Source organism: Salvelinus alpinus, chromosome 27, assembly GCF_045679555.1.
Source record: "Salvelinus alpinus chromosome 27, SLU_Salpinus.1, whole genome shotgun sequence".
In the NCBI taxonomy this organism is placed as follows: domain Eukaryota; kingdom Metazoa; phylum Chordata; class Actinopteri; order Salmoniformes; family Salmonidae; genus Salvelinus; species Salvelinus alpinus.
In genome coordinates, this window is record NC_092112.1 from 31,989,153 (window position 1) to 32,004,484 (window position 15,332).

The 15,332-nt window shown below is 41.1% G+C and overlaps 1 protein-coding gene and 1 long non-coding RNA gene across 2 annotated transcripts; one reads left to right on the forward strand and one right to left on the reverse strand.

The window, feature by feature from the left end:
- Window positions 1-1,234: 1,234 nt before the first annotated feature.
- On the reverse strand, window positions 1,235-3,816 carry LOC139556393 (alpha-1,6-mannosyl-glycoprotein 2-beta-N-acetylglucosaminyltransferase-like). Its single transcript, XM_071370302.1, has 2 exons — window positions 3,685-3,816; window positions 1,235-3,587 (listed from the first exon to the last, which is right to left on the reverse strand). The coding sequence occupies exon 2, from the start codon at window positions 3,317-3,319 to the stop codon at window positions 2,075-2,077; it is 1,245 nt and encodes a 414-aa protein (XP_071226403.1). The 5' UTR covers window positions 3,320-3,587; window positions 3,685-3,816; the 3' UTR covers window positions 1,235-2,074.
- A 4,790-nt stretch (window positions 3,817-8,606) lies between these two features.
- Window positions 8,607-14,362, forward strand: LOC139556396 (uncharacterized). The gene is made up of 2 exons (XR_011671117.1): window positions 8,607-8,810; window positions 12,251-14,362. It is a non-coding gene; the product is annotated as an uncharacterized lncRNA (long non-coding RNA).
- Window positions 14,363-15,332: the final 970 nt, after the last annotated feature.

Genomic DNA, 15,332 nt, shown 5'->3' on the forward strand with positions numbered 1-15,332 from the left:
CCCCAAACATATGGAAGAAGGTACTCTGGTCAGATGAGACTAAAATTTTGCTTTTTGGCCATCAAGGAAAATGCTATGTCTGGTGCAAACCCAACACCTCTCATCTCGAGAACACCACCATGGTGGTGGCAGCATCATGCTGTGGAGATGTTTTTCCATCGGCAGGGACTGGGAAACTGGTCAGAATTGAAGGAATACAGGGAAATTCTTGAGGTCCTCCAGAGATTTGAGACTGGGACAGAGGTCCACCTTCCAGCATACTGCTAAAGCAACACTCGAGTGGTTTAAGGGGAAACATTTAAATGTATTGGAATGGCCTAGTCAAAGCCCAGACCTCAATCCAATTGAGAATCTGTGGTATGACTTGAAGAGCTCTGTACACCAGCGGAACCCATCCAACTTGAAGGAGCTGGAGCAGTTTTGCCTTGAAGAATGGGCAAAAATCCCAGTGGCTAGATTTACCAAGCTTATAGAGACATACCCCAAGAGACTTGCAGCTGCAAAAGGTGGCTCTACAATGTATTGACTTTGGGGGGTGAATAGTTATGCACGCTCAAGTTCTGTTTTTTTGTCTTATTTCTTGTTTGTTTCACAAAAATATATATTTTGCATCTTCAAAGTGGTAGGCATGTTGTGTCAATCAAATGGTACAAACCCCCCCCAAAAAAATCTTATTTTAATTTCAGTTTGTAAGGCAACAACATAGGAAAAATGCCAAGGTGGGTGAATACTTTCGCAAGCCATTGTAATCAAAAGGGGATTGCGCTCTGCCAGATGTTTGGTTGGTTCAAACACATACAGTGGGGAGAACAAGTATTTGATACACTGCCGATTTTGCAGGTTTTCCTACTTACAAAGCATGTAGAGGTTTGTAATTTTTATCATAGGTACACTTCAACTGTGAGAGAAATGAATTACTTAAAAATCATACAATGTGATTTTCTGGATTTTTGTTTTAGATTCCGTCTCTCACAGTTGAAGTGTACCTATGATAAAAAGTTACAGACCTCTACATGCTTTGTAAGGAGGAAAACCTGCAAAATCGGCAGTGTATCAAATACTTGTTCTCCCCACTGTAATATATATTTTAAATTTTTTATTAAGTACGTTTTTTTGAGTGTGGACCCATCACACTCTTTTGCTCTAGCAAGAATAGGTCGGTCATCATTGTAAGGTCATAATGATAAGAAATCATAACCATCACAATAAAAAAACACACACCAATATCAGTAAATTCCTGTTGTTTCCATGTAAAACATGTTTTATTGTACCCACACATGTCAAACAAATGACACACTGTAGGCTTAGTAAAACCAATTGTTAGATACAAAGTGAACATTGGTTTATTGACAAATATATAAAACTAAGTAATTTCAAGATTGTCACTTTATTGTACAATAACCTATAGGTTTGTTCATTACATACCGAACAATGACTGTTGCTGTTATTTTTCTATTTGTACCGTATGCACCACATAAATTAAAGGAAAAATATTATATTCTAGATTTTGTGTGAATGGGTAAGAGATCCTGAAGTTGGACAAGCGTCACATTAAATGGGAAAATGGCTCAACTCTCTTAATTGTTCTGAAGGATGTATACAAATGGCAATGATCTAACATGTAGTCGAAACCAAGGATGTATCACTGATTTAGTTTTGTTTTCAATATGAAGTCATTTATGTGTACCATAATAATTAGCTGCTGGCGTTGAAACATTGTTGTTTTCATGAAGTCTAACACAGTCAGTTTACTTAAACAAAAATGTGGTCTTCATTTTTAGAAAATATACAGCAAACGATGTTACAGTCCATAAGAATAGGCTTGCATAATCTGTTTAAAAAAAGAAAGAAATATATTTGGCAATCATGGTACTTTTGGTAATAACAACCAAGCTATAAATCACACTGCTGCATACACACCAAAACATTCCAAATCAAAGTTTCACTAACCCTTGGAAGACCTCATTAAAACCACAAGTAAAACACACTGCGGTCTTTGGAACTCAATGTATGAATGGCACTTAATTCCTCAATCCTCAGTACATCAAAAAGATGAAAGTGAGAAGCCCTTAGTTCATAGACGTTTAGCATAGTTATTACAAAGAACATGGTCACGGATATCACCCCATCCGCCGTTTTTCATGTGAGCCTTGTGCTCCATTGACTCTGCGTTTGTTAGGGCCAGGGACTGAGGGAAGAGGGAGACTTTGGCAAGCTTAAGAGACTCCTGTGCTTTCTGTAGGGCCAGCTCAGGCCGACAGGCCTCCTTGTTCTGGTGCAGCCCACAGTTCCCAGTATGGAGAACCCTGGATCCCTGGGCCACCAGCACTTTGAGTGGCTTGGAGATGCAAGTCCCTGACAGGTGCTGGAGGGTCCAGTCCCAGTTGTAGTCATCATAGGTGCAAAAGTCATCATTGCAACCCATCAGTTTGTAATACACCTCTCTGGAAATGCCCATGCCAATGTTGTGCTTAGTAGACATCCACCCGGCAGTCTGCACCTTGTTGCTGAGCTTATCAAACTCTGCCAGGCTGTTGTGGTTGCCTAGCGCCAGCATGTCACAGTCAGGGCAGCTGATCTTCCTGTATCCAACCATCTCTTTGTAAAGGTGGTAGAGGTCGGGCAAGATGTAGTTGTCCTCCTCGAGGAAAACTGCAAAGCCACTGTAACCATGAAGAACCTGCACTCGCTCCCACAAAAAGTGAAGTTTCCACCACCAGTGGTGTTTGGTCTGTGTGATGGAGGCTTCCCTATAGTGGCCATACGAATCTGGATGCTCAGCGTTGAGGCATCCTGTTTTTAAAGCATCATCCTTGGATATGTCTCGTGGACAGTCCCGTGGATCCTGCCCAGGAAACTCACTAGGATAGAGCTGTGTGCTGTAGGGGAAGTATATTTGTAAAACCTTGCAGAAAGTTATCCCTTGCACTATGTCATTGTTTTCCTCTGAAAAATAGTCATGGCTGAAAATCAGCAAAAAGTTGTGGACCTCAGCTGCATTTTCCAATGACTTAATGAGTATTTTGAGGTAGTCTGGTCTGTTGTGAACCTGAACAACCAGGACCAGTTTAGGCTCCCCAGGATACGTGTCCGCATTCTGAACGTATTGGTGATAATTGGCATTGTAAACCGACTTCATCAATTCAGGAACAGAACCATACTGAAACTTCGCCATGTCATCAGACAACATGTTTTCCTGAGCGACAACACCTGTGACTTCATCATAAATTAATACACGTGTTATGATCATGACAGTGGCAATAATTAAAGAAACACCCATGAGAATGAGCAGGTTCTTTTTAAAGAATCGTAACCTCATTTTCGAAACGGTAAAGGCAAACTTTGAATACAATAACAATGACTTGAATCACCTGACTATTGAAAGCGTCCACATCGTGTGTTTCATCTTACTTGCAGTTGCAACATTGTAACTTTCGATGGAACCCAGAGCCCAGAGACAGCGGTTTCCGCAGAACGTTACAAAGTGTATTGATGATGACTCCTTTTGCTGCCACAAATATCTGTCAGTTCGGTTGATATAATCTGTTGCTATTGCAGTTTAGAAGTTTAGCGTTCGGTGGTATCACCTGAGAAAAGTAACAAGATAATGAAATAATGTATTGTCAGACATATTAGCTTTGTTTCCATTCAGGAAGTTCATTTACAGTAGTTGAGTCGACTTACCAACAGAGTGTCATGTGTCAGTAAACCGCTATCAGGAAGTAAGGGTGTTTTAGAACTATTGCCGCGTTCAAGTGATAGTCGGGAACTAGAAAACTCAAAAATATCCGACTTTCTAACTGGTTAAACGCGGCACGTGTATAACTACAACCTATTAGCAAGTCGGAGATGTCTGAATTTCATAATTACCATTAGCATTTGAACGTGGCATATCTGCCGTATAGCGTACGAGTAACCTACAAAATTGAGTGCTGACGTGTACTATTCAGCCAACAGGAACAGACTGGCTTCTTCGTCAACGAATAAGTGTCCTACCGATGCTTATGTAATCCTACACCATAGCATCCATTACTTTGGAGGAGATATGTTGAGAGTAAAGGAAGTTTTAGTATCAGCAAGTCATGGTATGATTTATGCTATTCAGTGTTATATGAATTCAATGAAGAATGAGATTCCAGTCTACATTAGGTTACATTTTTCCAGGCTTTGGTCCAGGCTTGGCAATAAGGGCCTCTTCAGTCAGGCTGAACTGGTTAAAGCTACCCAGCTGGTATGAATGAGAAGTGCCCAATACCCACATGGGGTGTATGTGTTAGGGGCTGTTGATAACAGTAGTTAGTTGCCTAAACATACTTGTTAGAGAGTTACACAATGAAAACAAAGTTGTTTTTAACACAGCTATTTACCATCTCCATTCACTGTGTCAGTTTGTGGGTGTGTCTGAGTGTGATGGATGCTGCAGTGCTGAATGAATGATATAGCTGTGCCTAAATTTTCCAGAAGACAAATGCTCCTCATCAAACTAAGCCTCCTGTAACTATTCAATCAAACATTTAACTAGTCTCGGTACACATGTACACTTGTAGTCTTCCACACTAGTGATTACATAGGGTATTAATTGACCAGACGGGTGTGAAATTCTGTCTACAGTTGGATGATATTCCAGAGGACAGAGAAACACCCATATTCATTTGATGATAATCACTCACACATTTACATGGAGTTTTGTTTTGGATTCCATAACAGAAAGCGGATCTGGCGTGGATCTGTTAACACCCCACCCGGCACTGCTGTCATCTGTCTGTTTCCCCCACCCATACCCTAATCAGCATGGTCAAACCCACCAGTGGCACCAACCCTCGTCAGTATAGCCAACTTTCCAGGTCAGACTCAAGCCTAAAAAATGTTGCTGAGTCATAAGTTACTAAGTAATGAGTCACTAGTGAAAACATGTTAATCACTTTCACCTCTAGATGGCGACAGCAGACAGAAAATACAGTAGCTAGACCAGGGTTGGGCTATTGGCGGCTCCCCCTTTTGTAGGCCCCAGGATCAATCCCCCTTGCTCGGGGTCTCAGCATACTGTTGACAGAATAGTAGAATAAACAAGGAGCAATTTCGAAATTTGATTGTGTATCAGCAGTTTTCCTCATGGTGTCAGTCACTGTCAGTCATTCAATTAGCCCATGTCAGCAATTTTATTTTTAGATAGCTAAATTAGTCTAGCGCATTTATTTTAATAGAGGCTAAGCTTTCGGTCAGTCAACCTTCATCAGAGCATATCTCCACATAGCCCTACAGAGCTCGCCGTCACATATACAGTTATTAACAGTTAGTACAGTTATTTTAACAATAACTTTTCATCTTAGGGAATAACATTGGAGAAGCATTCAAGTAATTTGTATTTGTTTAACTAGGCAAGTCAGTTAAGAACAAATTCTTATTTTACAATGACGGCCTTCCCCGGCCAAACCCTCCCCTAACTGAGACGATGCTGGGCCAATTGTGCGCCGCCCTATGGGACTCCCGATCATGGCCGGTTGTGATACAGCCCTGGATCGAACCAGGGTCTGTAGTGATACCTCTAGCACTGAAATGCAGTGCCTTAGGCCCCAAGGAAGGAGGCAAATGACCGTACCTGTATAGCAGCACGTGTCTGACGAGTTATTTGCCAACCGGGGCCTCTGCCTGTTTGGCGACACTTTTCCTATGTCCAAATGTACATCCGAATGTACATCTGTAAGACTAAGAGGTTGACATTTGCATCGCCGAGCAGTACCCAAGAAACTATGAAATCCAATTGTTAGATGCTACCACCCAACTCCAAATCAAAACAGAACATGGATGTCAATGTTTGCGCACACACGTCCATTCTACTTCTTGTCTGCTTCCTGTCTGTGGCACATGATGCCCATATTATGAGGCTGATTAGCTAGGACAGTCAGGTGTGAAACACAGACAGCTGTGCACACAAAGTGAGAAGACAACATGGAATCCATTTTTGGTTTGGTTTTGGAGGGGGGTGTTACCATGTTAGCATCTAGCAATGTTAGCATCTAACATTTTAATTGATTGATTTATTGGTCACTGCTCGGCGATGCAAATGACAACCTCTTAATCAGAACCGTCTACAAAATGGGAAATGTGTTGCCAAAGAGTCAGAGGCACGGGTCGGTAAACAACTTGTAAGGTAGGTATAGACACCTGTGATAATCTGGCGTATCCATATAGGACACTTGATGTCATACTATCAGATAGAAATACCAATACTAGATAGTACAAGACATAGATGTAGTTCTACTAGAACAAAGCACAAGTAAAAATGAAAACATTTGATGTTTGTAAAATGAGTGCCGTCCTATTTTGGTTTGTTAGTATAAGGAACCCATACTCTCAAAAAGAGAAAAATTAAGCCAAGAATCAGGAAAGAAAGAAAACACATAAACATGTAGAGCCTGAAGAAATGTAGAAAACATCTAGGTAAAGGTAAAGGTTACCTGTTGGGGAAGTATCGGGCCACTAGGGCCATCTTAAATTCAGGAAACCCATGGAAAAAGCTCTGTGCTTATAAGACCAAGGAGCTGATCGTGGACTATAGGAGAAAGAGGGGAGAGCATGCCCCCATCCACATCAGCAGGGCTGTTGTGGGTCTGGTCAAGAGCTTCAAGTTCCTTGGTGTCCACATCACTAAGGACTTAACATGGTCCACACACACCCGCTCAGTCGTGCAGAGGGCACGGCAGTGCCTCTTCCCACTCAGGAGGCTGAAATGTTTGGGCCGTGGGCCCTCAGATCCTCAAAAAGTTCTACAGCTACACTATCGAGAGCATCTTGACTGGCTGCATCACCGCTGACTCTTTTTCACTGACCCTATAAACACCCATTAGACTTTATATACACACCATTGTCATTCCCACACAAAAACCCCACACATTCACATACACCACATAAACACACACAAAACACACACACGCATACGGACACAACACAAACACACAGACAGTATTTGTAAGGTTTAGACAGCTGGTTAGCCTAATTTACCGATCTAGCTAACATGGGCTAGTAGTTGATCATCTGGACATTTCTGACAGGTTATATAAATAGCTCTCTAAGTCCAACGTCTGTCAGTGAATGACATATTAAGAGGGAAACTGCCTATGCACTACCAACTTTCGAAATTGCACATTGTGCATTCTACTATTGCAGCTCTCAACATAGTAGATTTCTGTTTTTGAATTGACCCCATTCTGGGTCCAGATCCGGACCGCGGTTCGCCTGCTGAGTATGGCTGATATATACACTGACTGTACAAAACATTAGGAACACCTGCTCTTTCCATGACATAAACTGACCAGGTTAATCGAAAGTTATGATCCCTTATTGATGTCACTTGTTAAATCCACTTCAATGAGTGTAGATGAAGGGGAGGAGACAGGTTAAAGAAGGAGTTTTAAGCCTTGACACAGTTGAGGCATGGATTGTGTATGTGTGCCATTCAGAGGGTGAATGGGCAAGACGAAAGATTTAAGTGCTTTTGAACGGGTTATGGTAGTAGGTGCCAGGTGCACCGGTTTGAGTGTGTCAAGAACTGCAACGCTGCTGTTTTTTTTAACGCTCAATAGTTTCCTGTGTGTATCAAGAATGATCCACCACACAAAGGACATCCCAGCTAACTTCATTCAATTGGGGATCAATGGAGTCAACATGAGCCAGCATCCCTGCAGAATGCTTTCGATGCCCCGATGAATTGAGACTTTTCGTAGGGAAAATATTAGGAAGATGTTCCTAATGTTTTGTGTAATCAGTACATGATCTTCTCTCTACTAGTAGTTCTCATGCTTTCTCACTTCAAGACTGCTTTAAGCCACACAAGCATTCTTATGACTACACCCAATGCATTATACTGTAGGTATTGCTAATAAATTAAAGTTTTGCTTCCTTATTCCTGTAAACAATTCAGAGGCAGTGGTTGGAAACATTAAAGTACGGAACACATGCCACTGCCAGCATTTATAACATTTTACTGAATCTTTTTCCCCCAAACAAATCATTCATTTATGGTTTTATTTTAATGGAATAATTGTTTGGAGAGCCAAGGACATTACTGGCAAACACTAGTGTACAAATACAATGTTTCTGAAGCAGTTTTTTCTGCCTAGTCTAAAACTGCCTGGGTTTAACATTGCAGTAACATCTGTAAACTGCTAATTGTAGTAAACACAGCACTGACAAAAGTTGTTATAATCAACAAACATTTGACATACTATTACATTTATTTTGATTGACACTTGATATTTTACAACACTTTACATTCAATTGCTCTTATACATGTGTAGTAACAATGTAATTACTACAATAACAACAGTATTGTTACATAGGCTAGTATTTGTAGAATAATCATTCAATTGTAAAAAATAAAATAATAATAATATTTTCCACAGGGCCTTATGGTAATGGTGATTACCTCATCATGCACAATACCACAACAGTATTCTACAATGTGAAATTCTCTTTGGACTTAAGCAGCTGTTTCTACTCAGCAATGTCTCTAAGCAAGCTAACCACTGTTATGTGTCTGCGTAGAAAAAAGAGGAGGAGGGAACTGGGCCGCAGTGTAGCACCAAGCCAAACAGAGAATGGCGGCATCATGACATGAGCTGGTGAGGCGTAATTGAAAGCAGATGCGAGCAGAGCACGCTGGAGTTGGAACACAGAGTTATGCAGACCCACCCCTCTAACACTTGAACTATCACTCGAGCCAGGAAATTGAGAATGGGGAAAGGGGGGTGTGCGTGCGTGTGTGTTTACGTGGGGATTCCACTTTAATATCGTCAGAGAGCAACTGAATCGTGAGTAGAGGGAAAGTCATTCTCATTATGTGTACAACAGAAATTCTGAATGTTTTCCAGTTGATTTCAAGGGCCTTATACTATACAGACTTTCTACTGCATGACATTTCAGTCACGGATTGGATATTATGCAAAAACATGTTTATTTTGCAAGGGGAAGTCAACCAACCTATTCAGGTTACTCAAACCAAGTCTCACTGTTTGATACAAAATGGGGTGGAAAGGAGTGGCCTCCAATTCAACCACAGTGTTTCCACAGAAGACCATTGTTATATCTTATGGGGATCAAATTGTATGGATGTGCCGTAACCCTGAACCTTTCAATACGTTTTCCAAATCCCTCAAGTCCTCCGTTCATTGGGGGAAAAAATCACCTTGGACCATACACACTATAGTTGTGTTATATAGTGTTTTGTACACTCAGTATATATAAATAGTGTGTTAAGAGTATTTTTGTTGTCTCTTGGTGTCTTTCCTATCTTTCCTATTTATTTTATTTCATGTAATATCTTATGTTGTTCTTTTCTATTACTGTTCTATACTTTGTCATGGGGATCCTAATAAACTAAACTATTCTGTCTTTCCTTCCTTCTATCTCAAATCAATCTAACTACTAACATTCTGTTTCTACTTTATTTGAACAGCAGATGTTATTGCCACTCTAAATAAGATAAAAGCCTTTGACAGATTTTGCAACCATCTTCAGTTGTACTCCCCTCCTCATGACTGTATTGGAAGGTCAGGAAAACAGTGCCCTTTAAACTGGCTTTGATTATGACAAGAGTCAACCTAACAGTTTGTTTGAGCCACAGGCTTGTTTTGATCCAGTCAATTATCCTTAACAAAGTTTACTCTGGTCCTAAACATGAGGACACTTTGAGAGTCAGAGAGTTCAGCTTATTGGCTCTTCAGAGCCAGAGAGAGAGACATTTAATTTAACTTTTATTTAACTAGGCAAGTCAGTTAAGAACAAATTCTTATCTACAATGACAGCCTACCGGGGAACAGTGGGTTAACTGCCTTGTTCAGTGGCAGAATTACAGATTTTTACCTTGTCAGCTCAGGGATTCAATCCAGCAACCTTTCGGTTACTGGCCCAACGCTCTAACCACTAGGCTACCTGCCATCCCACATCTGGTTTGAAGTTGCTCCCCCTCTCTGCTTGTAGGCTTGTTGTTGTCAAGAAGGGCCTTGTTCTTTGATGCACTAAAACTACTACAGCTGTGAGACAGCGGTATTGAACTGTTACCCAGTCTTGTGAGTCCTAGAGGGAAAGGAATGTTTGAAAGCCAGCGGATATGGGCAGTGTGGCTAACGTGTATTAAAGAAACATTCAAATTTGGGGACTGAGAGCAGCAGTCCTTGAGGCAAACAGATCATCTTATGGAGGTGACGAAACATGTTAATAAGTACTCTCCTTGGTAACAGCTAAACAAAATAAAAGTTTGTTATTTGTTTACAAAGCTACGGAAGCAGTAGCTTCATCTACGTGTAATGTACAAATACTGAGGATTTGTCCAACATCTGGACACTTAATAATAATGGACCAATAACAACTGGTGGAGGTTTTAGGTGTTTATTAAATATGTTGAATACATTTACATTTTGACCATGCCTGTCATGACCTTCTGGGCAATGTGATGTGTGTTTCAAATGAGCAGATAAACAAATTGGTGAGAAAGAGACAGACTTTCCCCAGTGTGTAGTAAAACTGTCACATTACATAACAGAAAAGTTCAACAAACTGACCGGATTTGAAACCCCTTCTAGACCACTTGTTGTATGCCAATTTCAATAATGTCAAGAGACTCATTTTCCTAAATATCTCATTTTGATTGTATGTTTTGATGGAATTCAGAAACAGTTTCTTTCTACATCCCTCTAGGTTAGCCTGTCTATTAGATAAAGAGAGAGTAACTAAGGTAGCTACAATTAATCATTCCATGAGTCTGGGTGTTTAGGACCCTCCTTGACATATCGTACTCTTTAAGATATGTATGTGGGAGAACTTCATTACATAGGCCTGGCCTACATATAGTAACATGTACATCTGGTACCACTCTGTGCCAGTCAGTGACATTTGGGACCGGCCACCTTTTAACCCTGAGATACTCCTCTCTTTCCTTACAGTATATAGAGATTTATCCTTGCATTATGGATTTTTTTCCTTGCAGGTTACCTGTGGAACCAAATGCACAAACTTACAAAACCTCTGTAAATTGTGAAGTGTCATCACATGGCGTACTTTAATAGGAATGCAAAGGTAAATTCCTCGCTCTTTTCGAGGCTTGATGTTTCGTAAAAGTCTCAACAAAGACTCAGGACACAGATAATGGAGGATTCCCAAAGAAAGCAGCTGGCCCTGTTGAGAAAATGCCAGCTTCTGTAGAACACGCACGGCCTGCAGAACACTGGCGTGGTAAACCAGCGACTACTGTGGAGAAGTTCTGGGAAAGCAATAGAAGAGACATCTATTACTTGAATATCAACAGCTCCACTCTCATAATTCACCATGGTCTGGAGGGGCTCCAAAAGCCAAAAGGTCATTTTGGTTATGAAAATGAGCTGAAATGAATTGATGGTCACGTTGATTATAGACTCTGGTAATCTGAAAGGAATTATAGTTGTTTATCATGACTACCAATATGTCAAGCTCAACAAGGCAAGAGCATCTGATGACCAAACTATCTTTTTTCTTCTTCTAAACTACTTATTTAAATTGTATCATATATCTGGCCTAGTTACACAGATGCATCTGACTTAGCTGCACATATATTTGAGCAAAGCCTCAATTGACCTTTCGCTAAACCCCACCCCAGAATTTTGGGCAAGCAATCACAGCACTCCAATGGATAGCAACTGCCGTCAATTCCAACACCTCAGATAAGCTCACGTTTAAATCGCAGAAAAGCTAATGAGGGCTATGATAAAAACTGAGAGTTTTCTTTAAAAAATCTATGTTTAAATGGATAAACAATTGAACAGTGCACCAGGAGTAATTGTGTTTAATTTCATTGTGTGGTTGGAGGGGTGCGTCACTTGAGTGGGTTGAGTCACTGACGTGGTCTTCCTGTCTGGGTTGGCGCCCCCCCTTGGGTTGTGCCGTGGCGGAGATCTTTGTGGGCTATACTCGGCCTTGTCTCAGGATGGTAAGTTGGTGGTTGAAGTTATCCCTCTAGTGGTGTGGGGGCTGTGCTTTGGCAAAGTGGGTGGGGTTATATCCTTCCTGTTTGGCCCTGTCCGGGGGTATCATCCGATGGAGCCACAGTGTCTCCTGACCCCTCCTGTCTCAGCCTCCAGTATTTATGCTGCAGTAGTTTATGTGTCGGGGGGCTAGGGTCAGTTTGTTATATCTGGAGTACTTCTCCTATCTTATCTGGTGTCCTGTGTGAATTTAAGTATGCTCTCTCTAATTCTCTCTTTCTTTCTCTCTCTCGGAGGACCTGAGCCCTAGGACCATGCCTCAGGACTACCTGGCATGATGACTCCTTGCTGTCCCCAGTCCACCTGGCCGTGCTGCTGCTCCAGTTTCAACTGTTCTGCCTGCGGCTATGGAACCCTGACCTGTTCACCGGACGTGCTACCTGTCCCAGACCTGCTGTTTTCAACTCTCTAGAGACCGCAGGAGCGGTAGAGATACTCTTAATGATCGGCTATGAAAAGCCAACTGACATTTACTCCTGAGGTGCTGACTTGCTGCACCCTCGACAACTACTGTGATTATTATTATTTGACCATGCTGATCATTTATGAACATTTGAACATCTTGGCCATGTTCTGTTATAATCTCCACCCGGCACAGCCAGAAGAGGACTGGCCACCCCTCATAGCCTGGTTCCTCTCTAGGTTTCTTCCTAGGTTTTTGCCTTTCTAGGGAGTTTTTCCTAGCCACCGGGCTTCTACACCTGCATTGCTTGCTGTTTGGGGTTTTAGGCTGGGTTTCTGTACAGCACTTTGAGATATCAGCTGATGTAAGAAGGGCTATATAAATACATTTGATTCGATTTGATTTGTGGTTGAATGGGGAATTGGGCTTCATGGAAAATGCTGTCCTAGGTTGCAACAGTAACCAAGGGGGACGGGGCTTAGCCAAGGGTCAATTGCCCTTTAAACTCGGGCAAACTTTAAATTTGGATTTCACAGCAAGAGTGCAACAATGTGTTATTGTGGAGATTGAAGCACTTACTTTAAATTACAGTGTTCAATGAGCATAGTCATTTCATGTGAAAACTATCATTTTAGGGACTAGGGACAGAGTTTTTCCTGCTCAGGTCTCATAGTCAGTACCAACTCCTGGCTCTAGTGTAGGTACACCATGTCATTGGCTGTGCTTTTAGAACAGATTACTCATCATTGCTATTTCCATGGTAAACCTCACATAAAATGAAACAAATCAGTGAAGCGAACACAGAGACAGAGTGACATCAGAAAGGCTGCCTGGGCTGCTGCGATACAACAGATTCTGACTGGTGGTGAAGTTGGCAACAGCCCTGAGAAAGAAAGAAAGGAACTTCCTGTTTCAAAATTGAAAAAATATGTAGTGGATGGAACTTCTCATGAATGTTTGCAAGAGCTCATTCTACCTTCTCTCTCGCGCACACAGACTCTCTCTCACTCTTCTCTAGAAGAACATGATGTCAACACTGATGGGTGCGTGTGTGACCTGAGTAATGTCTGCAGCTGTTCCTAATGTCATCCTAATATTTCTGTACTGAATGTTCTGTTACATCCCCAATGCATCATTACATGTAAGACTTCATATGTGAATGTACTGTGTAGTAATATATCCAAAGAAACACACATAGAATGTCAGAAACTCACTGAGGAGTGCAGTAAGTAAGGGATAGCTGGAGTTGTGTTATGACCTTAACACCACAGGCCATGGTTTATAATCACCCATTGGTTGTTATAGTTTGTGGGGCATACGTTAAGCGCTCTAGTGGCATTTACATAGAATTCAGAGCAAATGTTGTGCGCTACAGTTGAATATACTCATCCATTTATGGGTTGTTCTCACATTCTAAAGGAGGCATCATGGAAGCAATGGCAACCCGAATTCAACCATAATCGCTCCATTGAAGATGTAGTTAAAAAGTCTTAAGATTTACAAGGAACATTAGGCTGCTGATCTGAAGTCTTACATTTAACAAATAAATTAACTGGAGCGGAGAGCAGCTTTCAACCCTTCTGTTTAAAATGAGTTTAGATGAGAATTTGGCTGATACTGCCATGTTGTTGCTTCCAACACGGTATTAGGAAATACTCTGTTATTGGTCTCCACCGTCTCCTTACTGATTTCTTAGTCACAAGATGAAACACAGGGATGAATTAAGCTCAGATACACGCCCAGACCGTTTGGAATCATTTCCAAGACTGGGGTATTTTGAAACTTTTATATGGAGACAATTTTGTGCCAAGTCACTTTCCTCTGTTCTTCCAGTCGTTTTTTCTTCTTCCAATAAATCAACAGACGGGAAGACTAGCAGGTGACTGTTTGGTGATTTGACACTTCTGTTCAGTTTTTAAAAATAAACCTATGACATTTGAACACCTGGAAATCTAAGTGTTACATTCTGTCAATACAGTTTAAAGATATGACACATAAAGGGTGTCCTGATGGGGACACGGTAACAATGGTCAACGTTTTTGTGGAAGGACTCAATCATCCTGTCAGCTGCTGGAAAATATCTGTAAAAAATGACAGAAGTGCAAAAATACATATTTATAAGGTATATTTATGGAGTTCAGCAGTCCCTATGCAGGTTGGATTCCATGTACAAGGAAACAATAACTTGGCATAGGGATGCTTGAGGATGTGAGGGAATATGTTCAGACCTGTGCAAACATTTCCATGACCTGAGCAAATATTTCCATGGGTTTTGCTTGTCATTGCCAATCACAACAACCAAAGGACATTGGAATTGAAAATATGTTTGTCAGGCCACGATGGCCATTTCCCCCACTCACAATATTGGAAAGCTCAAATCAGAGCTAAATTAACAAGAGCTTTGGGAAAATAATTGTTTTAAGGTTTTAATGGGGTTTGATGTCATTTAAATCAGTCGTTAAATCAGTGGTCAAGTCGTCAAGACAGGATAATTGTGGAGTCCAACATATTGTGCACTTGAATGATCTGAAATTCTCTTCTTTCATAAACTTTATGTGTAAGTCTAAGGCACACCAAGCATATTATACTGTACCTAATCACATTTTCCTCCTGGTGCCCAAAGGAATACTGAATCACTGACCAACCCAATGTACCTTCTCGTAAATACAGAAAAGAATGCCAGGTAATGCCGAAGAAAATGTCATGGTTTTGGACCAAATGTGAGAGGTTGTAGATCTCTAAGTGTAAACGTTGAAATATCAATACCTTGTAACCATGGATTGGTCTGTCAGCTGAGTAATTTGGCCACAGTTGGACTACAAACTTCTTGTCATTACTGTCGTCATCTTACTATGAGTCTTGAAGTGGAAGCTGCTGAAGGGAGGAAGGCTCATAATAATGGCTGGAATGGAGTC